Consider the following 24,834-nt stretch of genomic DNA (forward strand, 5'->3'; position numbering starts at 1 on the left):
TCTGTTTGCGTATTGGGATATTTGGCATGCAATTTCTATATGTGGGTGGTTATATTATTATTTTTGCCATTGACATTCACGTATTCCTATAATATAGTTTTATCACATAGTGATTGCGTGTATCGATGCTCATGATGTCAATCGCTGGATTGTCTGGCCCAGACTTATAGACCGCCGTCATATAGCTGGAATATTGGTGAGTGCGGCGTTAAGCAACAAACAAACAAATATTTACAGACCGTCGTCATATAGCTGAATGCGGCGTTAAACAAAAAACAATCAATGCGTGAAGCCCATGTCTGATGTTCCCCGCCGTGATATTGCTGGAATATTGCTCAAGGTGGCGCAAAACCATACTCACTCACTCACTCATTTACTTATATTATCCAGTCTGCAACCAACGGGATCCAAGATGAAACGAATGAACTGACATTTGATCATCCTCGAGTATCAAGTATAGCTCATCTCCATTCTGTTATCATAAATAGCATGGACACAGTCGCCACCAAAGCATTCGTCACCACTCCCATAGCTCCTATCTGCAGCTGAGCACAGAATATCCCTTGCTCAGAGTAACTTGAGTTTACGGCCATTTTAGCGTTGTGACGCAGGTAAGAGTAATTTTAGTGGACGGCCATTTTAGCGTTGTGACGCAGGTAAGAGTAATTTTAGTGGACGGCCATTTTGGCATCCAGACGCAGCTCAGAGTAACTTGAGTAGATTGCAATATGTAGCATGACGAAGGGTTCGGGCTCCAGACGAAACCATAATGGCGAATGGCTCAAGGCTATTTATCATAATGGAGGGTGACACTCGACATGCACAAACTACATAGCTCTGTTAGGCCAATTCAGGCGCACATTGACACGTTAAACTAAACAGCTGAATGACTCCACCTCAGAATGGAATCTTCCACTAAAACTAGGGACTCAACATAGGGTCTGTATATCTTTATTTGCTCTACTTACAAAATGGGTGGTACATATCTATATTTACTGTCCTATGTGTATAACCCGTTCACAACAGTAACGTTGTACAAGTATACATTCTCTCCAAAATAAAATATTGCAAATACATGCGGATTGGAGGTGAGGTGAAATGGGGTTTACGTCGCGTTCGAGAGTATTGCACTTATATAGCGACGCGATTGCATGTATGTATGCGTGCGTGCGGTTGCTTGTTCTAGTTTGGACTAATGCTTGTTGTATAGTGCTAGCCCACTAAATAACCAGATACCTCTCCCAAACACAGCAAACTGACTTAATACCAAACGTCAGGCAGGGTAACATCAAGTACCATCTTTTAACGTCTTTTGGTATGACCCGGTCGGGGATCGAACCCTGATCTTCTGCTCTCCGGGCAGACGCTGTGACCTGGCCATGGAGGCGGTTATTCATAAATGCGATATAGCTTGTAACTACATGTTATATTGACGCTGATTATGCTGTATTTGTAGCCATTTTATATGTTTAAATAAAGATTTTTTAATATTGTTTATATTTCCCCAATGCGAGGCTCCTGAGTCATGTTTGATTTGTACTAAGCGCCTGTCTCAAGGACGCTGTACACAACAGTAGAACCAGTTTATGACAAACTTGCGGTTGCGCTTATTTCACAATGTTACCCGTTGAACAGATTAGACTGGGTCCCCTGCCCCAGCTTGCTGACGGTACACATCTGTGTACTGTGCGCAACAGAGGCGTGGGACCAGTATATTGAACAAAATGATGTCAACAGTTATTAATTTTAATATGGCATTTACTTCGAGTAACATCATAATTATTTATAGACTAGTTGTGATGTGTCCCCTTTAAAATGTGTTGCAATAACTCCTGAAAATAAAGAGACTGCTTTAACTACTCTCGCAAAGTCTCGTCTACTTGAGATTACCAACAGGAAACGTCCTTCACCTTGCAACTGTTGCTAGGGTCACCAAAACAATAGGTTGCTTCTTTGCAACTTTTCGTCGACACACTTGTGTCTTATGTCTGATTAGGCCTCTGATCGTGTGTAACTACTTTGCCATTTATTATTATGCGCAAAGGAGAATTCATGTCTGTTAGAGTTCAGCAGTGACTTTATTTAAGCGTTTATTGAAAGCGACTTATTACTGATTTACTAATCACCAGCATGGCCTCCACAACAGCGGAAGCTTCTGTCCGTTTTCCAGAAATACAGACACGAACCATATATGCTGGAAAATACAAAGATTGGACCCCTCAGTATCGTGCGGTGAGTGGTCTTTGCTTTCCTTTGAGTTTTTCTTCTAGTTTGCTGAACCTGTTCCAATACGGATACAGAAATATTCAAATATCTAGGAACTCCGTTGACAAAAGTAGTGTTTCGTTTTGAGTTCCTCAAAAAGAATGCGATTTGAGACATGTTGCATCTCTTCTTAGTGACTTTCTGCTGAAAATGAATTCCAGCAGAAGGATATATTTACTTCAAATAGTGTGGATAGTCACTCCTCACATGATCCAGTACTCTCAGTTCTACCACCTTCTAACCACAATAGGGGCGGTCGGGTAGCCTAGTGGTTAAAGCGTTCGCTCGTCACGCCGAAGACCCGGGCTCGAATCCCGACATGGGTACAATGTGTGAAGCCCATTTCTGGTGTCCCCCGCCGTGATATTGCTGGAATATTGCTAAAGGCGGCGTAAAACCAAACTCACTCCCTCTAACCACAATAAAGAGTAAAGGCTAACCTTACTCCCATAGTTAACACCGACTTTCGTAACTTGCAAAGATTGATTTGTGGAACTTGGGTAGACTGCAGTATTTTGATATTTTGAACTTGATCAACAACTTGAAGAACAGACAGCAGAATCAATTATCTGTACAAGAAGCTCATGTAGGCTATTTTACATTTAAAATAAACTTGAGTTTACAAACAAAAATATGTAGCTAGATCTACCGTATATATATTTCAATCAGATTGTTTGCTGCAAGAATATGGTAATGTCTCTTTTGAAAATATTTGCTGCGCTTGAAAAGCAACTTTAAAAGCAACTTTAAAATTCACTGAGTCATGTTTCAAAAATACAAGGTTGCACCTTCCTCCATTTTTGTGTACGAGCTCCGTTCTGAGTAACAAAAATAAACCACGATTTCTAAGATTTTCATATATCAGTTTTTGACGTCTCGCTTAAATAACAGGGTTCTTAGGGGGCTTGCCCCAAACACAACAGCCTGAATTAAATGCTTTCGTAAGTAAATGTATTTTAAAACAAAATACAACATCTTTGATGAATGTCACTGATGGACTGTGGCACGCCATTATGGAACTTCTATTTTTGAGTACTTTTTTTTATGTTGATGTCCAATTTTCGATGTTTATGGATTGCTTTCATATTCAGATTCGAGGTTTAATCTTAATAAAACATACAAATGCAAGTGGAGTAATTTTTTCTGCTTATTTTTTACCCTATTTTTCAAGTAGTGACGCAGACACGTGTGGCTATATTAGTAGCATCAAACAAACATGTTGCCGATAGGTGTCCAGTGAAATGCATATGTACTCAGAAAAATAAACTTTTATTATTTTACAGGCTGGGAAGCTGACAGCAACAGGAGACACAACAGAGCTATGTCTGAAACCACCAGAGGACAGAGTAAGTTCAGTAGTAGTATTTTACAAGGTCTGAAAAGGCCTGATCCACCACAACACCACTCTTTCTTGTGTGTTTTATCTGCATCATTTTCAGCTTTCCTCGCACGTTATGCTGACATGAAATCAGTGTTTGAAATAATTTTTATACCCAACAGTCAGGCAGGTGACCCATAATTTAAGTGATGCCTGCCCATCTTCAAAGTTACCTGCCCACATTCAGGCATTATAAATATTGAAAAATAACAAAACTAAGAGACAAATCACGTTTTGATTCAGTTGAAATAATGCAAACAATTGCTGGAGAATCTACAAGGAGTTATAATAAAACTGACTACTGGGTACATAAGTAGTCTTAAAATTATTTGCCAGACAGTCTGGCTAGTGGAGTAAAATCTCATGCAGCCTGACAGGAAAGTTACCAGCCACGGACAGGCGGGCAGGCAGTTATTTTGGACATTGCATGAGACGATATACTTGAAATTCTTTTCAAAGTGACATTAAGCCAAACTCACTCACTTTTGTAATGAGGATGTAAAGTTCATGTATACATCAGATGACAAACAACATTGAACTACACAGAGCCCAAATCATCTATAGAATATTCAGAAATCCCACCTTCCATACAGTATTCTGTGTAAACAAAATATTTCTATATAAACATTGATGTTTATTCGGAATTAATATCTGAAGTACGAGAGGCGTTCAATAAGTTTTGCAACTTCAATATAAGACCAAGTCGCAGAATGTCTTTTGCCCTTTTACTTTTCAATATAATCTCCATTCAACTCAATACACTTATTCCATTTGTCCTTCAAGCTTTTAATACCACTTTTATAGAAATCCGCAGATTGGCCCTCTAACCACGCCTCTGTGGCAGCCTTTATGTCCTTGTCATGCTGGAAGCGTCATCCACGTAGGGCAGATTTCATTTGCTGGAACAGGAAATAGTCACTGGGGGCTAAGTCTGGGCTGTACAGTTAAATCACCCACCCTACAGCCCAGACTTAGCCTTATTGACCCCCACTCATAAGATGGGGGTTTACGCCATTGTAGCATTATATGTGGGACACCAAGATTTGGCTTCACACATCATTACTATGTTGGGATAGAACCCAGTCTTTGTCCTTATGCTTTCGCCAATTAGGCCATCCAATCTACCCTCGTCAATCCAGCTTTAGAAAGTAACATATTTAGTCTACTAGTCCTTATAATGATAACATGCAGCAAAATCTTTGAAAATGGCAAATTTCTAGTGGTCTTTATGATATATTGGGCAGTTTAGCAAGGACTACAGGACTAGTGCCAATTTCTAACGCTGGTTTATCTGGAAATGATGTATGAAACCAATATATCTCACAGAGTCGGATCTCTTGAAATAGAAACCCATATTCCAAATTGATATATCATTTTGCTACATTTCCTGCAGGAAGATGGCTGTGAAAGAAAATGGCCCCTTGTGTGTTTATTTGTCAATCAGGAACTCGATGAAACGAAACATCACTGAACAGCTTTTATGTATCTTGAGCAAACCCAAATTGTTCTGTTACGACTATTATACTGTACAGTATTTTCAAGTAGATCATTAACTATTGCAAGGACCCTTTTGAGTAACAGATCTTGCCTAATTCAGAAACATTTCAGTACTGCTCAGCGAACGTTTGTACTGGTCCCTGTTGTTCAAGAAGGGAAAAGTCAATAAAAAAAAGTCACAAACTTTGTACTTGTAGCATACTCTGTCATTTCATCGTGTATTTTCTGCTCTTTTGTAGCCAGAAAGTGCAGATGTCATCAGGCGTTTTCGTGCCAGTGTGCAGCCAGGTGCAGGTGCAATGCGAGTGTTTTATGGAAGAGCTCGGGATCCTCATAGACGTTGGGCAGCAGAGATGACCCATGGGGTCAGCACACGACCTTCTTTCACATCCGGAGAACTTGTGAATCCACACCCCAAAACTTTATTCAAACAACGCCTTTCCGATAGGAAAGAGAATATCTATGCAACACACATCCGTGCTCCACTCGGCGTATCACATGATCAGAGGCCTGGACTTCCGCCAAGACTCGACTCCCGCACCTTTACATTCGGGATCCCAACCGAACTTGGTGAGATATGGCCACAGTAAAAGTCACCTTACGACCTTTTATTCACTTTTATTTTTATTGGTTGGTTGGTTTGTTGTTTTACACCGCACTCAGCAATATTCCAGCTGTATGACAGCGGTCTGTAAATAATTGAGTCTAGACCAGACAATCCAGTGATTGACATCATGAGCATCGATCCACGCAATTGGGATAGATGACATGCATCAACAAAGTCAGCGAGCCTGACCACCCGATCCCGTTAGTCGCCTTTTACGACAAGCATAGTCGCCTAAACTTTATTGCCCTCATCTCAAAAAGGCATGATACTGGCTCTTTGAATAATGTCAGCAATGGTATCTTAAAATCTACTCCCAGGATGCTGATAAAATCTTAGGCAATTAATTATTTTTGTTTTGTTTTCAGAATTTTGTGTTGTTCTTTAAATGTCGGTGGTCGAAAAAAAAAGGAAAATTGTCTTCAAATGAAAATTTCGGTGGTCGAAATAATATTTTAACAACAATCAGTCATATTCATAGCGGGCCTCAAGTAAAAATACCATGATGGTATAGATGTGGAGTAATACCTGCCATTGCATGTCTTAGAGGAAAAATAATTCGGCATCAGAACACCTTCGCATTGCACCATGCATGTACCTTTCATTCGTTTATTCCAAATTATTCCTTGTCAAGCGTTAAATGAGTGTTTATTGAAGGTGGGGAACTAAATACATGTACTATGGACAGATGTTGGATTACACAGAGTATACTGTATTTATCAAAATGGGCCGCTTTTCCAGTGACGATGACTGAACACTCGATACATAAACGCAACATGTATAGATAGAATATATGACGCCACATGATGAGTGCATCAGGAATTCTTTATTATTCCTGCGTTCTTTATTGTCAATGTTGTCCTTTACCTGTTTAGTGTCCTTTTTGTGGTTTGTGCACTGACATTCTTAAGTACACCTCTTCCTTTTCTTTAGTACACATCGTTCTCTTTTTACATGTTTTTTTACACGATTTTAACCTTGCCAGACATAGAACTCTTCTCATTAGACGATTTATCATCACTAATTGTGTCTTTACCACCAAAATCGTTTTCATCCTCTGCCTCCGTATTTTGAATAAGTCATACAGTCCGTAACAGTTGTTTTGTGTTAAACTTGAGAGGTTGCATGATTAGAAAACATATTCCGCCAACAATGTAACATAACAATATGAATATTTATTTTTTATTTTGTTTATTACGTGTTTGAATCCTTATGTATCGTGAACCTGTCCGATTTTTGATCACAAACGTTGATACTACTTAATTTCGTTTATCCGACATACTCGGTAATCCGACATAATCATATGCAACCATCGATGTCGGATTAACGGGACTTGACTGTACAACAGTATGTAAATAAATTGAGTCTGGATCAGACAATCCAGTGATGACATCATGAACATTGATCCACAAAATTGACATGTAATTTGGCCACCTGATCCTTTTAGTCACCCCTAACAACAAGTATAGGTTACAGGGGACCTATATTCTCGATCGGAGTCCCCAGTGCATGAATCTATATCAGGATTCTGATCTTAACATTTTAAATTTGTTAATTGCAGATATCGGTGCTGGTGGCTTGATAAACCCCAGAAAGACGTATGAAGAAGTAGAGAAAGAGAACGTAGTTGGTCACGATTTGTATATCAAAACCCATGCTGACTTTGAGGTTGGAGAAAGAGTACAGCGATGTTACACGGCACCAAGCTTTGACCCGAAGAACAGATTTGGAATACCAACACCTCATGCCAACGATGGGCGTCACGTGAGGCAGACACTCAAGTGGCTCCATGAGACAGAGTCGGAGAAGGCGTCGAAGATCGTGTCCAAAAGAGTGGATGACTTCCGGGAAAGGACACAGCCTCAGTTGGGGAAGGTTCATGACCCGTAAGTTGTTAGTGTCTTAGAATACAAACTGCATAGCAAGCTACCCCAGTCAAATTAATGCCAGAAAGTGTGTCAAGTTGATACCTGTACGAAAAGCATGGGGAACAAGACACAGTATTATGAAACCAGAAGAGAGACACTTTGGGTCTCATAGTACACATGCAGATGCGTTCATTTCTTTTCTAGAATTCACAAAATCAGGACTCTCTTCCCTTTTTATCCCCTGGCATATAATGCGGGGGGATATAGTCTTCATCTGGTCTGTCCTTCGTCCATCTGTCCGTCCGTATTTTGTTTCCGGGGGCATAACTTGAAAGCTGTGAAAGATTTTCATCCAAACTTTGTACATGTATTACTTCGGGCTGATGTGGTGCCTTTTTGCTATTGTAGGGACTGGGGGGATTTTTCATCTTCTTATGACTCGTGTTAGAAAAAACTTTTTACCTTTCCTCTCTTCTCAAGTTTATATATCATCATATAGCCAATTATTTTCCAGAATCAAGGACACCCTGAAAGTGACGCCAGACCACACGTTTGGTATCCTGCTGAAGCCTGATGAGTACGGTGCCGGTGACCTGATACACAACCGGTCCCCGGGCTCCTACCTGCGTGGCAGCGACCGCCAGCAGGGGATAGTTGCAGCCACCAGGCATCATCTCAAGAAGATGAACTACCACAACTTCCACGATCTACTTCATGCTTTTAGATTCTATGATAAGGTGAGTTTAAAGGTGACCATCAAACCTGACTGAAAGACTTCCAGACCTAAAACATCACATGCCATAAATACGTTGTGATTGTATAAAACATCCTTGTGTGCAATAGTAATGTTCCTGTTTCTGTGGACTTTTTATCCATGAAAACTAAGGATAATTATGTGTGATACTGGAGGGTGAGTGAGTGAGTTGGGTTTTAGCACCCCTTTTAATAGTATTCAAGTTATATCACATCATGTCAGCTAAATGTGGGCGGAAAGCCCGAAGTGATACAGGTCTCAGACATTTACCACTTTGGTGAGACCCATGAAAATGCGTATGGTGCCGACAAACCTAGAAACATAATAAGGGAGAACCGGAAGTCAAACCCACAATCATAGGTGTCATACTCAGAGTGACTGTACAAGATGTTCCCCCTGTGTAATGACTGTACAAGATGTTCCCCCGTGTAAGTGACTGTACAAGATGTTCCCCTGTGTAATGACTGTACCAGATGTTCCCCCTGTGTTAGTGACTGTACAAGATGTTCCCCTGTGTAATGACTGTACAAGATGTTCCCCCTGTGTAAGTGACTGTACAAGATGTTCCCCCGTGTAAGTGACTGTACAAGATGTTCCCCTGTGTAATGACTGTACCAGATGTTCCCCCTGTGTTAGTGACTGTATAAGATGTTCCCCCTGTGTAAGTGACTGTACAAGACGTTCCCCCTGTGTAAGTGACTGTACCAGATGTTCCCCCTGTGTAAGTGACTGTACAAGACGTTCCCCCTGTGTAAGTGACTGTACAAGATGTTCCCCCTGTGTAAGTGACTGTACAAGTTGTTCCCCCTGTGTAAGTGACTGTACAAGTTGTTCCCCCTGTGTAAGTGACTGTACAAGTTGTTCTCCCTGTGTAAGTAACTGTACAAGACGTTCCCCCTGTGTAAGTGACTGTACAAGATGTTCCCCCTATGTAAGTGACTGTACAAGATGTTCCCCCGTGTAAGTGACTGTACAAGATGTTCCCCCTGCGTAAGTGACTGTACAAGATGTTCCCCCTGTGTAAGTGACTGTACAAGATGTTCCCCCTGTGTAAGTGACTGTACAAGACGTTCCCCCTGTGTAAGTGACTGTACAAGATGTTCCCCCTATGTAAGTGACTGTACAAGATGTTCCCCCGTGTAAGTGACTGTACAAGATGTTCCCCCTGTGTAAGTGACTGTACAAGATGTTCCCCCTGTGTAAGTGACTGTACAAGATGTTCCCCCTGTGTAAGTGACTGTACAAGTTGTTCCCCCTGTGTAAGTGACTGTACAAGTTGTTCCCCCTTTGTAAGTGACTGTACAAGATGTTCTCCCTGTGTAAGTGACTGTACAAGACGTTCCCCCTGTGTAAGTGACTGTACAAGATGTTCCCCCTATGTAAGTGACTGTACAAGATGTTCCCCCGTGTAAGTGACTGTACAAGATGTTCCCCCTGCGTAAGTGACTGTACAAGATGTTCCCCCGTGTAAGTGACTGTACAAGATGTTCCCCCTGTGTTAGTGACTGTACAAGATGTTCCCCCTGTGTAAGTGACTATACAAGTTGTTTCCCCTGTGTCAGTGACTGTACAAGTTGTTCCCCCTGTGTAAGTGACTGTACAAGCATTCCCCCTGTGTAAGTGACTGTACAAGACGTGCCCCCTGTGTAAGTGACTGTACAAGACGTGCCCCCTGTGTAAGTGACTGTACAAATTGTTCCCCCTGTGTAATGACTGTTCAATGTTGTAGGACAATTCAGGGCAGATCAACATGGTGGAGCTGCGAGATGCCTGCTTCCAGTTCAACCTGCCTGTGGAGCCTGAGCTGCTGGAGCAACTCATGGACACCTGTGATGTGAACAGGGACGGCCAGATTGACTATGTGGAATTCTCCAACTTCCTCAACTGGAAAGACAAGATTGACTCAGGATTTGGCGAGAAGACAGGTAATATTTGAATGGAGACATCAACTTATGTGTTCATCATATCGTCACAATTCACTCAATGAAACACTATATTTTTACAAGTTAATCTGAGCCAAAAGTCACTGTTTGAAAATAAAATAAATGAATGAATTAGTAAAAATAAAACACACAACTACAAAAAATATCAAGCAACTATTAACTTTTTTGTACAATTGATGTATGATATTAATTATTTGTAATCTCTTCCTGCTACAATCCTTCCATTTGGAGAACAAAAACTTCTTAGAAGTAAATAATATACATGTCATGGTAAAAGTACAAAAATATCCTGCACTTTAAACAATAAAAAACAATTTTCACCAAGCCAAACAACTTTGTGACAATTGAGAAAAATATATTGAGCTGCACAAATTTTCTTGGTAAAACTCTGTAGACCATAAAACCAAGCAAGTGTGTTCTGTTTGAGGATGTGATACATTTAGAGAATAACCTACGTTCTGTGGGGAATTACAGAGGCCAAAGTGAATTGATTTTGTAAGCCTAGAGGGATTATCTGTAATTCATAGTAGTAAGTATGTTATTCTATATATTACCCATAGGTTTTTTTCTTAGAAATGAAGACAGAATTGGTCTTCTTGATCATAAGTGGTGAGATCAGCTCCGTCATCCATTATTGTTGGATATGTCACATAATACCAACTGTGATGTCAAGAATGTATAAGTATATCTTAACATGTTTTAATATGACTTAAGCCCAATGCACACTTTTACTTACGTGAGTATATATACTTACGTAAGTAAATTTACTTGTGGTGGTATGTGAACGCATTTGCTTACGTGAGTAAATCTACTCCAGGAGTAAAGAGGCATGAGTAAAAGTATATTTGCTACACCTGATGAGGTCTAGTAAAAGTATATTTACTCATAAGTATAAATGCTCCTGGAGTATTTCTGGTCATGTGAACAGATTCTCTATTTGCTTACGTAAGCATATTAAATCCAAGATACTGATAATCAGGAAAATACGGCTGTAGTTCCTTGCAAAGAACATAACATGTTCATAAAATGTTTCGCGTGTCATGCGAAAGTTATCGATCCACAGTTTATCATCAAATGATCGTTTGACGACATTGTTCCACCAGTGTTGAGAACGTTCTCTCTTCCACAGTTCTCTTTCCTGGCATAATCCTAAGACTAATCCCATACTAAGAAAGTATGGAAAGTCTCTCTTTCGCCTCTGGTTGACTATCTTCGACAGCGACATGGCCTCAAATGATAAAAGTCCACAATTTATTTATGAAATGATGTTTACTTCTGCCTTGCATAAACTTCATGTGAACGCAATGTAAATATACTTTTGCTTACATGAGTAAATTTTGTCCATGTGAATGGGGCTTTAGAAGAATTAAGACAAATTCAAAATTGATAGCAAAACAGCCTATCGACTGAGCTGAGGTTAGCTTATGCTATGTCATGTGACTTTCATTGACTTGGAAAAAGCATGCAGCTATTTGCTTCGAAGTGGGGTATAAGGGATTTATTCTGCCTCTCAGAAATCCATGTGCAGCCTGTCTTCCTCATGGTGGGGTATAAGGGATTTATTCTCTCGATTGAGAAGTTTATTACCCTCCAAGGCGGGTTACACAGTATTTTATCAAGATCACGTCAACCAACCAGATCTCATCATTCTGACATGGAGGTATGATAATAAATGGATGATGTCATCTTTAGCCATTGCAACAGTGTGTTGATGTGATATCACATGGCTATGGGCATCTTCACAAACAAGTAAGACAATGGAACAGTTGGCATGAATTAGCTCAGTAAGAATTACCGATAATAATTGCGCTGATATCTTTGCTCCCATGGGAAATATAGTACCATATTAAATATTATCCTTTTGGCAATATGTAACACTATTTATCTATTTCCCTCTGTTAAGTTTGAGAAATAACCCGACCTGCTCTAAATTAGTGTAGAAATTAGCCTACAATAAATGTAAAATTTGATTTAAAAATTCAAGTTAATGCTGATGATGACAATACTTTCACTTTTATTTGTTACACAAGACCCGTGAAGATCCGGGGTAGAATAGGTCTTCAGCAACTCATACTTTCCCTAAAAGGTTACTATGCTTGTCGTAAGAGGCGACTAACGGATCGGGTGGTCAGGCTCGCTGACTTGGTTGATGCAGGTCATTGTATCCCAATTGCGTGGATCGATGCTCATGATGTCAATCACTGGATTGTCTGGTCCAGACATGATTATTTTCAGACCGCCGTCATATAGCTAGAATATTGCTGAGTGCGGCAACAAACAAACAAACTCCACAATGGACCCTAATTACGTGGATAGATGCACATGCTATCAATCACTGGATTGTCTGGTCCAGACTGTCATATTGCTGGATGCGGCGTTAAACAAACAAACAAACCATCCATTTGTTACACATTAGAATGAAACTATTGTAGTGACATGGATTCTGATATCACTAGTTATTCAAGTCACCATACAAGGAAGTTATCATGACCATGGGTTGAACTGTAGATTAGGTGCTAAGAAGTTGGCATTACTGTGAACCGGAAAACATGAGTCATCTTCGGATTATGTCTAAAATGAAAAACAAAAGTCCAAACCTATGCATAAAATGAAAATGATCTTTATATTCTCATGATCATCACAGTTTCATCCTTAGCGATGACATTTGTTGACATTTTACTGCCTCCTATAATCCAACCACCCACCCCACTTTCACCCACCACACACCCCACTTTTACCCCCACTTCCACCCCCCCACTCCCAGCTACCACCCTACTCTCACCCATCCCTCAAAAGCTAAGCTCGACCCATGAAGGTCCAGGTTAGAATATGACCTTCTGGTTGATGCATGTCATCGTATCCCAATTGTGTGGATCGATGCTCATGATGTCAGTCACTGGATTGTCTGGTCCAGACTCGATTATTCACAGACCGCCATCAAATAGCTGGAATGCAACGATAAACAACAAACAAACAAACAAACAAAAGCTATGCTCATGTTCCCATCATGACATGTGGTAATTTCTTGTTGCACAAACAATATTTGATTTTCAACGTTTTCATAACTCAAGCTGTCATGTTTATTATGAACATATGGTAGTTATTATATTTCTGAAATCAATACTAACAATGCCAGACATGTTGATGTACATCAAGTAGACATGAACGTGTCATTGATTCACCATTAGGAGCTACCTGATACAGCATTGTGATGCAGAATGCCCATATGACTGTGTCCTTGTTTAATCAGAGGACGCACCTGCTGTGAGTGACAGCCAGGTGGTTGACGACAAGGACCTGGTCCCCAAGTCCCCCCAGAGCCAGGACAGCACCCCCCGGAGGCTGCAGAAACAGGTGGACAAGGCTATCGGGGGACACAGGACAAGCGCCAACATGATCAATGCTGTGGTCGGAGGTTTCAGCACTCGAGGTATGCAGCTATGACTGAGGTACCCTGGACAGGGGGCTGTAAGAGTTATGCCCCTTTATTCTCCAAGCTTCAGGTCAATTTCAAAATGAGCAATATTTTTTTGTGTTTTCTATGAAGGTTTGTGCAGCACATTTAACAGCCAATTAGGATGAAGTGTGATATTGTAATTTTAAAGAAAATCAGAATAAGGATTTAGATTGTACAAAATTACAAAATCAAGATCTCATTGTTTTTCACTTAATGACTGAAGCTTTGGAAATGTCTGTATATATGCAATTGTGTTTCTTCCAAAAAGAAAGGGGAGACCATGTTTTTCAGTTAAACTTGGCGTATGCATTGCTCATGATGCAGCTTAACTGGGCATGTTGCCTTTTGGTATTTTGAAATTTTTCTCAATCATATTGTTTTAGGTTTCCATGGTTACCTAGGGTTGTTCCCGTGCTATAACTTGAAAAACATTCAATCTTTTTCAACAAAACATTGCATATGCATTACTCATCAGCTCAACTGGTGACTTGCTATTTTGAAACTTTCCTAAATTTCATTTATTTCCATAGAAACAATTTGGACTTAGTGTAAACCAACTCTTGGCCTTCTCCGAGCCATAACTCTCAAAATAATGACTATTTTTACATGAAACTATATATGTGCAATGACCACATTCTCAACTATTGCCTTCTCATATTTTTAAATCTTTAGTTTTTTTAATTTCTTGTGTTTCCACTTAGCATAAAGCTACTGTTTATTATGGTTTCTACTTCCCCAATACAATCTATTATCCAAACTGCTGGAACAGTTCAATAGTCTTATCAGCCATAGAGCCAACATGGCATCAACTGTAATGCAGCCTCATTAATGCATTCATCAGAATCTGTACGAGTATTTTTTACTGTTCTTGTTTTTCGGGTTTGCAAACATTTATAGAAACAACTTGAACTGGTGTATACAAAAAGACGGAGAAGGGAGACATCTGTTTTCATGGGTAAAAACTCATTCTAGTTTGGTCTTGATTAATGTTATGTATGACTATTTAACCACAACGATTTGTACATTGCAACCCTGTCATTGTCCATTCCCCTTAAAATATTCCTGAGCCCTTTTCCCATTTCCCATTAACTGATATATTATGATGTATTGATGTTTTCATGTGACGTGAATGACAAGCAATTCTATAATGCTATTTGTTATCTCCAGATTATCGAACATATGGAGTTCCCACTATCAGGACTGACCGCTCCGCGCCACGCATCCGCCGTGTGGATGACCGCACCAACTATGGGGATGAGTCCAATGCCTATGGCCTCCTCAACCCATCCATTTTCAGCCAGCATGGAGTGTATGAGAAGGACTTCCTTCTCCCCAGAAGCCAGCAGGAGGTAAGATACAGAGGTCATTGTATACTCCCCAGGGAGCTGAGAATGGATTTGAGTGCCCATTGATCCAGAGAAAATAAAATAAAGGGATAGCCCTCCCGCTACAGTCTGGCATGTAACTGATACACTCCGACACCCTGCTGTTAACCTCCCTGTACTGCTGCAGACATTCACAACGGACCATTCCGGTAACCACGTAAACAATATTACATATTGTCCAGGGCTAAACGGAAGTCCCTTAGCCAAAATTTCTCCGACTACAACCAGCGACAATCCAACAAAAGGACAGATCTTAGCGGATTACAATGATTATTATCTTTTTATTTTATGGTCTCTGACCAGGGTGGGGCGATCGGGTAGCCTCGTGGTTAAAGCGTTTGCTCGTCAAGCCGAAGACCCGGGTTCGATTCCCAACATGGGTACAATGTGTGAAGCCTATTTCTGGTGTCCCACCGCTGTGATATTGCTGGAATATTGCTAAAAGCGGCGTAAAACCACTCACTCACTCACTCACTTTGACCAGGGTAATAATGTTGCAGCACTGACCATACCAGCAAGCGTTGAATTTGGTGATACTGATTTGTACTAATGAACAATGTTATTATTGTTATGATTATTGTTGTTGTTGTGCTGTTTCCTTGACAGTTGGACTGCACCCAGTGTTGACTTTCCATAGGTACTCGTACACAACATTTGAGATGTTAGCACAAAATCATACCATCAGTCATTTTAAATATACAGTGAGAGGCAAAAGAAAGTCACCAGCTGATCGTGGAAGTGCTAACTTTGAATCTGTTTAGTGCAAAGTAAATCTATTTCTTACCATCTGAAATCCAAGCTTTGGAACAATACAAAGAAACAATCAGTGAAACTTACAGACATCACACGTCTGCTCAGAGTGACCATTGGTCCTGCAGCCTGTCAGCAGCTGCATACAGTCCTCACTGTTACTGTTGACCTTGGAGAGTCCTTGTCCTCCTTGGAGAGTCCGTGTTGTCCTTGGAAAGGCCCTGTTGTTCTTGGAGAGTCCTTGTTCTTGAAGAGTCTCTCTTGTTCCTGAAGAGTCTTTGTTGTCCTTGGAAAGTCCCTATTGTTCAGGAGAGTCTCTGTTGTCCTTGGAGAGTCCCTGTTGTTCTTGGAGAGTCCTTTTTGTCCTTGGAGAGTCATTGTTCTTGGAGGGTCTCTGCTGTCCTTGGATAGTCCTTGCTGTCCTAGGAAAGTCCTTGTAGGAGAGTCCCTGTTGTCCTTGGAGAGTCCTCATTGTTCATGTTGTCCGCTGGTAGTGTTCAGATGAGAGACAGCGATGTTATGGTCCTGAACAGGGGTGGTAACTCATGTCGGCCGGATTTGGGACAACCAAGAATGCTGTTAGTTTGTCAGTAACTTTACTGACAACCTGGCTATTTATTGTCATGGGGTTGCTTTGGCAACAGCTGACAATCTTGTTTGCAACACACCTTTTGCCTCTTCCCTCTCCCCTGGCATGTCACTGACACGGAACATGTCGGAGCAATTTTCCCAAAGGTCATGCTGCGAGAACGTAATGCTGAACAGGGCCTTATTCCTCAAAACCATCTTAGCACATAGGTGATTGTAACTTCTTTACTTTAACATAGACTTATGATGATCTTAGCACTAAGATCGCTTTGTGGAATGGGAAACAGGTCGTCAAAACACATTTCCACCTTTCTCTGTACAATAAAACATCTTTTGAACCTTATGGTTAAGTTTGTGTAGCAGGGCAGTGAATGAGGAATAAACAAACACACGCTACGGGCGAGAGATGTTTTATTTCGCCAATGGACGTTTCATGTATTTATCTACACCCTGAAACATATTAAAGGAATACTGCAGAAATTATTAAACTTTATTCAAGGAAAAGAGATACAAATCATGTTTATGTATGGAAATAGTTATTGGAACAGTTATTTAGGACGAAATGCAAAGTTTTATTGTCAAATGCTGGGCTGGCTATCGGACGCCGGTTGACGTCGCCAGTGGAAAAAAATGTGAGATCTTCGACTCCGTGTATAAGACGACCCCCCTTCTTAGCCCCCTCATTTTAGGAACAAAAAACTCGCCTTATACAGCGATATCGATAATAATTAATATCAACAATACACATAATGCAGCCATCAACATCACAGTAGCACAAACCGTTTTACATTACAAACAGATGTTATTCTTATGTTAGTTGTTATAGTGTACAGTAATCTGCTAATTGATGTAAGAGCCAAATAGAATAATTATCCATATATCATATTATCTATGTGTAAAGATATTATAAATCTCTTTAAAAATACATACATGCACAGGAATTTATGGGTGTGACAATATAAAAACACACTCTACATGTAATAGTGTGCACTTGGGTGCCTTCCCGAACACAGTGCCGCAACTCAATATTCCGGATTTAATAATGATAAGTGCATTTATAATGCGCCAGATTCCATTCACAATGTGGATGCTCATAGCGCTACACTATTATTACCCCAGCCAATGGATCAGTGAGCACTCCATTTTCATTCTCAGCTCCCTGGGGAGTATACAACCCAAGCTGCCTGTGAGGCGCTAGAAGGTTAACAGACACATTACCATCTCATCCTACCGGGTACCCACTCACTGCTGGGTGAACAGAGGCACATTTCGAACAAAGTCACTTGCTTAAGGTGACACCACATGTGGTCACACATGTGGTACATATCTGAATAAAACATATACTTTTATAACTATGACTAATACAACTATACTATTTACATACACTTTAAAATATTACTCCGGATCCCGTATAGTACAGACTGTATATCACACAGAACTAGTCACAATAGCATTTAAAACATAGCCTATTCTGTAAAACAACACATACACTCTTCCTCATACATACAAGAATAACAAGGCAGAAAACTGATATATTAGTAATTACCAAAGCTTACAATTTATAAGTCTTGTTTACCACATTTGCTTAAATAGATTGTAACTGAGAATATGATAATTAGGGCTGTTACGATTCACTCTCGTATTCGGTGAATCAAACCGTAACCATTCATGAATTGAATTTGTTATTCATGGCCACTAGAATCGAATATTTATGAATATGCAGTCATATATATTTACATACCCTGTACCTAAAAATATCCATAACAACATATTATATGCATAGATTTTTTTCAATGACAACACTCTAATAATATTTAATTTGATAGTATTCTTGTCACTGGTCATTGTCGCATTTGAGCAGATACTAGTACCTGGATACGTGCAGTATATAAATGTATAATTTATTAATAATTAACAAACCATGTCAAATAAATTATGATGTTATTGTTTCACTGAATATAATAAATACTACATAAACTGCTGACTTGTTAATGTAATTGTGAATTAATATTCGTATTCGTTACCCTATATTCATGACATGAATCGTATTTGCCTCATAGTGTATTCGTTGCAGCCCTAATGATAATATTAATCACGTTTAGTTAAGTTAATTATTACAGGTTTAATATACTGCAACATTTAAATGCAATAACCTACAATACAAATACATGTATACACAAACATATTCAACTAACCTGATTTAGATGGTTTTACTTGGCAACTTGTCTGTGTAAAAAATGTGTGCAGACTGAGAACATGCAGTGAGACAAAGGGTTAACTTTGAGGGTTAGCTTGGCCAATCAGTTGAGGACGTCATGGCTTGGGTTTGTTAAGGCTTACAACATGGAGGACACAAGAACTGCATTTAATCTATCTTAACAACTAAGTATACACAAAAGTTGAACACTAAAAAGCAGACACTGAAGATGAATAAAATAAATATGTACAATGGTTGTATCTGTCACATTTGTATAACACTGATGAGTTTGAACACAGCACATCCAGACATATTCCTTTAGTATGTCTCCTGGGGGCACGGGTGGCCCAGTCGTCTAAGGCGATTCGCTGTGCAGAGTTGCGTCCCTTGGGCACGCCAGAAACCTATGATTGTGGGTTCGAATCCCGGTTCACCCCGATTATGTTTCTAGGTTTGTTAGCACTCGTGCTCGTGGGTTTCACCGAAGTGGTAAACGTCTGAGACCTGCATCACTTCGGGCTTTCCTCCCACATTAAGCTGACACGTCGCGATATAACTGGAATAGTGTTAAAAGCGGTGTTAAACCCAACTCACTCACTCACTCACTCACTCACTCACTAGTATGTCTCCTGATACTTCGTTATTTTCTCTTCACAGTCATGGCTTAAACTTTAGCATGGATGTGGCTTAAACTTTAGCTTGGATGTGTACCATGATATGTTTGTGTGCTTCAGGTACGGGATGTCTTCACGCAGGTCGGCGTCCACATGCCCGGGGAAACATTTGAGAGTGTGTGGAGATGTGCGGCAGACAGACACCCAAAGGGACACGTCAGTCTGGAGGCTTTCAGGAACGTCCTCGATGATATACAGGCTGAAGACATCAAATCTGAAAATCATCCCATGGCAGTCTAAAATAACAGTTTCAATGCAATCTTATTTATCTATTTATTATCTTAAAGTGATTTAGTGTATAACTTTTTATATTTTTTGGTAACAAACTTAATGCTCATGGACATAATAAGAAGTTGAAATGCTCTGGTTGTAAACATGCCAGTATATTACAAGGAAACTATTTTATATTTGTTTATCAGTAATTAATGTCCCAGAAGTGTTCTGATAGATAACACATGAACTGATACAGTTCCTCCTGCATGGTATTTATACATTTCTAAGTCACAAATATTTTATTTCTATACAATATGACAGGGGTGATTATCAATGTGATAGTTTCAGTACAACTTCTGTCAGGAAATTTATGTTGTATGAATGACATGTATCAAATCAAAGAACGTCCACAGTATTTGCAAAGATTCAGTATGGAACACTTCCATGATAATAATTCTACATTTCTTGAGCTTCGAATAGTTTTTTCTCTACAATACAACTGTATGCTTATCAATGTGGTACTTTCAGTACAACTTCAGTCAGTAAATGAATTACATGCGTAAAAAATGGCTACAGTATTTGCAAAGATTCAGTATTGAACACATCCATGATAATAACTCTACATTTCTAAGCCTCAACTATTTTAACACTGAGTGATACACAATGTGGTAGTCAGCTGTAAAGAAGTTTCTCTACAATTTCAGTCAATATCTCGTCAGTACAACAGACATGTTATACAGTATTGCAACAGACTATATCAGTATTTGCCAACATTCAGTCACACTTTTTGTGAACAGCATTTTCCAATACAGCGCACCATCAAAATTAGATGTTTTTGTGTCATTTCACACATGTAGAATGAACATGTATTAATATAGATTGATTGCTTCTAAATCAAATATCGTAACGCAACCATAATCAAAATATTCGCTGGTCAAACTACACTAACATAATGGGTAAAAAAAATGTGGATTTGTTTTAGTCATGTAATAGTTGAAGTATATTATTTTGAAATCCTCAGGTGTGAATCTAAGATGCATTTTGTAATCTCAAATGTATGCCATATATACTGCCGGGCAAAAGAAAGTATACACCCATGTTTAATGGTGGGAAAAACTGAAACAAACAAGAATGGTTATTGATGGGGATGTATTTGATACGGGTATTATAGCTGTGCAGGGTTCATTCTCGGAATTTTCTGACACGGGCCCTTTTTGTGAAAATTTCAAATATTCCAGAGGTACACCCACACTTGCCCATACAGCACAATGTTAAAATGTGACATGGGCCCTTTTTGTGAAAATTTCAAATATTCCAGAGGTACACCCACACTTGCCCATACAACACCATGTAAATGTGACATGGGCCCTTTTTGTGAAAATTTCAAATATTCCAGAGGTACACCCACACTTGCCCATACAGCACAATGTTAAAATGTGAGTACTTGAAAATGTGGGCCTTTTTTCATATTTAGGGGCTAAAAGCACCAAGTCCCACCCTAGAATTATCCCTGGTTGTGTTTTGGACCTCAAGTTTGCAGTGTTTTGGCGACTGCTTTCAGCCTAGTAACATTCTGATTAAATTTGTAACATTTAGTTCAAATCAGTTTGAAGTTTTTACTTTCTTTGGCCCGGCAGTGTATTTGTTTACCAAAATTTAGGTGATATTTCCTGATAGAACTTAGAATAATGTGTTCCATATTAGTATACGATTGATTTGTGATGCAAATGATGTGATGTGATATGTCAGCTGAAGCTGTCACTAGAATTTGCCATCAAACGAAGTACCAGTTTTAAACCCTCCAAAGTATTATTTTGAACAACGAAACAATAAGATCAGCGTTATGACAACGGTCAATAGTATTACAACCCAATAAATAAACACGAGAAGCTGCATCAAGCTGTGGCAATGTAGTAAGGTTTTTCCTGTCTTAGAAACTCATTTTTACACCCGCACTTCAATATTTTTATCAGCACAAGTATTTTTATATTGATTTGTTACTATTTAACAATATTTCGTAAAATATCAATTGCTATTATGCATATTGTCAACCCCTGTTGTTTTGTCACAGGTTTTCCTAGTTTTACCATGTGAAACTGTTGTCATTGTTACGTGCCATTTAGCAAATGATGAAGATGAACGCATCATCATCAACTTGAATAGTGAGACGTGTACATACAATCCTTTTAATTAAGAAAATATACTACTCAAAAAAAGTTAAAGAACACCTGTTTTTTGCATATGACTATAGTTAATTTGTCATGCCATGACAGGTTAACTATGGTCATATTAAAAAAACGGATGTTCTTTAACTTCTTTTGAGTAGTATGTTACACCATATCTTGTCATTTTCAAACTTCTGCCACATGGCTCTTTTCCACATACAGATTGAGGCTTAATTGTTATTTATTCTAACCATCTGTCTGGGTTGTAGCTAAATAGGAAATAAATTTTACAGAAGTTTGAAAATATGTGTTTCAAATAAGCAGCAATAGTCGACGTAATAAGCGTCCAGGGCTCTCTCAAATTTAGAAATAGGGGGCTCTTATGAGAATATATTTTTGGTGAAAAAAGAACAGTTGAAAGATCGTGAATTTCTAGGTTTATGTACCTTAAATGATACAAAAGAAAAATCTGCGCATATTATACACGAATATTATCCAGAATTCAATTGCCCATAATTAAGGGTGCATATAACACACGAGTGCGTATTATACACGAATAGATAAGTACATTGATCAATAGGAAGAGGTGCTAATTAGGATTGTTCACTAGCCAATATATTAGATAATATCACCGTGGGCGCTTATTAGAGCGGGGAGCTTATTACGTCGAATACGGTATGTATAGACAGAAGATCCACTGTAATGTTCAGCCTTTAGTTTGTAAACATTCCAATTTGACACTACAATTGAATCAGTATTAATGTGTTTATCTTCAGCATATATTTGTTGATCCATATTGGACAGCTTTAAGCTAACTTCATGGACAATTGTATTATCAATATTCTCCCTTAATGGAACTGATGAATAACTCACGACATTCAGTATTGCAGCATCCCCCTTCTCCCACCGGATGCTATTGTCACCAAGAAAAAGTATTAACAAAGATTATAAAACATTAACACCAATCCTTTCTTCCACTGGAATGATGTAAACACATGATGAACCGCGAGTGAATTGAGAACTGGTTCCAACACCTCACTATTGAGGGTCTATAGTATACTCCACCAGATTCCTATAATGACACTTGCTATGTATATCAATATCAATATTCTTGTCAATATGTTGTCAGTGACATTTGTTCTGACATTGTAATATGTCAGTACCATTCAACAACATGCTAGTACACATTTTACATGTGTTTGTCAACAGTATTTCACAATGCAGGACTATATTTTTGACTGTATGGCATAATAATTTGCTTTATTCAAATATTTGGTATATTCAAATATTTAACAGTTTTTCCTTTTTGAAGTTAGATAGTCCATGTCATTGCTTTTTTCAATGAATGAAAATTGATGTTGTATGAATTATATGCTTCAAATCAAAGAACGTCCACAGTATTTGCAAAGATTCAGTATTGAACACTTCCATGATAATAACTCTACATTTCTGAGCTTCAAATAGTTTTTTCTCTACAATACAACTCTGTATGCTTATCAATGTGGTTATTTCAGTACAACTTCAGTCAGTAAATGAATGACATGCATCAAATAGAAATGGCTACAGTATTTGCAAAGATTCAATATTGAACACTTCCATGATAATAATTCTACATTTCTAAGCCTCAACTATTTTAAAACGGAGTGATACACAATGTGGTAGTCAGCTGTAGAGAAATTTCTGTACAATTTCAGTCAATATCTCGTCAGTACAACGGACATGTTATACAGTATTGCAACAGACTATATCAGTATTTGCCAACATTCAGTCACACTTTTTGTGAACAGCATTTTCCAATACAGCGCACCATCAAAATTAGATGTTTTTGTGTCATTTCACACATGTAGTATGAACATTTATTAATATAGATTGAATAGTATCTATAGTCATTTGATTATTTCACTTGTATTTTCTAATTATATTTCTTCAGTTTGTCATGACTAAATATGCCGATACCTGCATCCATATTTGGTTATTTTGAGTGATTGTGCATTAAAATATATATGATTATATCAAAAGAAATTATGTGCATTTTTCACATATATTCACTGTCCCACCGATCTAGGCCTGTACTCGCCAGACCGCCATCTCATAAACACTTGTCACAGCTGGTTTAATTGTGTACATGTTGCCAGGGTCACAGTCAATCAAGTATTTAATTTCCACAACTGTGTCGACAGCCAGCAAACACCATGTGACACAGGACTCACTCGGACATGGTAGCTGTTAAATTGACTTCTTACAAAGCTGATCATCTTGATGACAGGTTTCCTTTTCACGGAACGACATGGCATGTGACAGTGGTATGTCTATCTATGAAGACTCCATTGACTATGTTAATTTGAGTATATTGGTAATGACATTGTTGTGCTGATTGCTTTTAGAACAGTTTTGAGGCTATGGTGAGATGAGGTATCGGTGTTCTGCTTTACCAGTGTAGCTACATTGTTGCTTTCTGTACCCAGGGATTCAGAATCGAGCCAGTGGAAGATGAAAACTGTGTTTTGATGTTTTGTAACTGGTTTGTATTTTTTGAAACTGTGATACAATGTATATCAACTATGTGCCACTTAATCGACTTGTACAAAGTATTTGAGTGTAAATAAACTATATTTAATGTGGAATAGAGAATAGTTGTTTCATTGACCAGCTGATGATGACAGCCACAAAGTGATGAGGTTGATTCCTTTCCCTCCATTCCCTTCTGTGAGGCTGTTAAGTCTTGACTGTGTTTGATTTATACAGTACATACTGCATGAAGAGCATGGTTCTTCCCTATGTAAATGCCTCTGTGATCTAGTGAGTGGGTGAGTATGGTTTAACGCCGCTTTTAGCAATATCATGTTGGGGGACACCTGAAATGGGCTTCACACATTGTACCCATGTTGGGAATCGAACCTGGGTCTTCGACGTGACGAGCGAGCGCTTTAACCACTAGGCTACCCGACCGACCCTGTGGTCTAGTGGATAGAGCATCTGCTCAGGGAGTGGAAGGTCGGTGGTTTGATCCAAGGCCACATTGTACCAAAAGAGAGTTACCTTGTCTGGCGCTTGGCATTTAGGGGCTTATACAAGGACTGGTCGGCTCGGAGTCAG

The 24,834-nt window shown here is 39.1% G+C and overlaps 1 protein-coding gene across 1 annotated transcript; it reads left to right on the top strand.

Annotated features, from left to right (window-relative positions):
- The first annotated feature begins 1,899 nt into the window (after window positions 1-1,899).
- LOC124134695 (EF-hand domain-containing family member B-like) lies at window positions 1,900-24,362 on the top strand. Its single transcript, XM_046499714.2, has 9 exons — window positions 1,900-2,232; window positions 3,549-3,611; window positions 5,380-5,710; window positions 7,306-7,630; window positions 8,127-8,349; window positions 10,096-10,291; window positions 13,560-13,739; window positions 14,934-15,115; window positions 19,421-24,362. The coding sequence occupies exons 1-9, from the start codon at window positions 2,131-2,133 to the stop codon at window positions 19,598-19,600; spliced, it is 1,782 nt and encodes a 593-aa protein (XP_046355670.2). The 5' UTR covers window positions 1,900-2,130; the 3' UTR covers window positions 19,601-24,362.
- The last annotated feature ends 472 nt before the right edge of the window (window positions 24,363-24,834 follow it).

Source organism: Haliotis rufescens, unplaced genomic scaffold, assembly GCF_023055435.1.
Source record: "Haliotis rufescens isolate VD_foot unplaced genomic scaffold, xgHalRufe1.0.p SCAF_4, whole genome shotgun sequence".
Classification (NCBI taxonomy): Eukaryota; Metazoa; Mollusca; class Gastropoda; order Lepetellida; family Haliotidae; genus Haliotis; species Haliotis rufescens.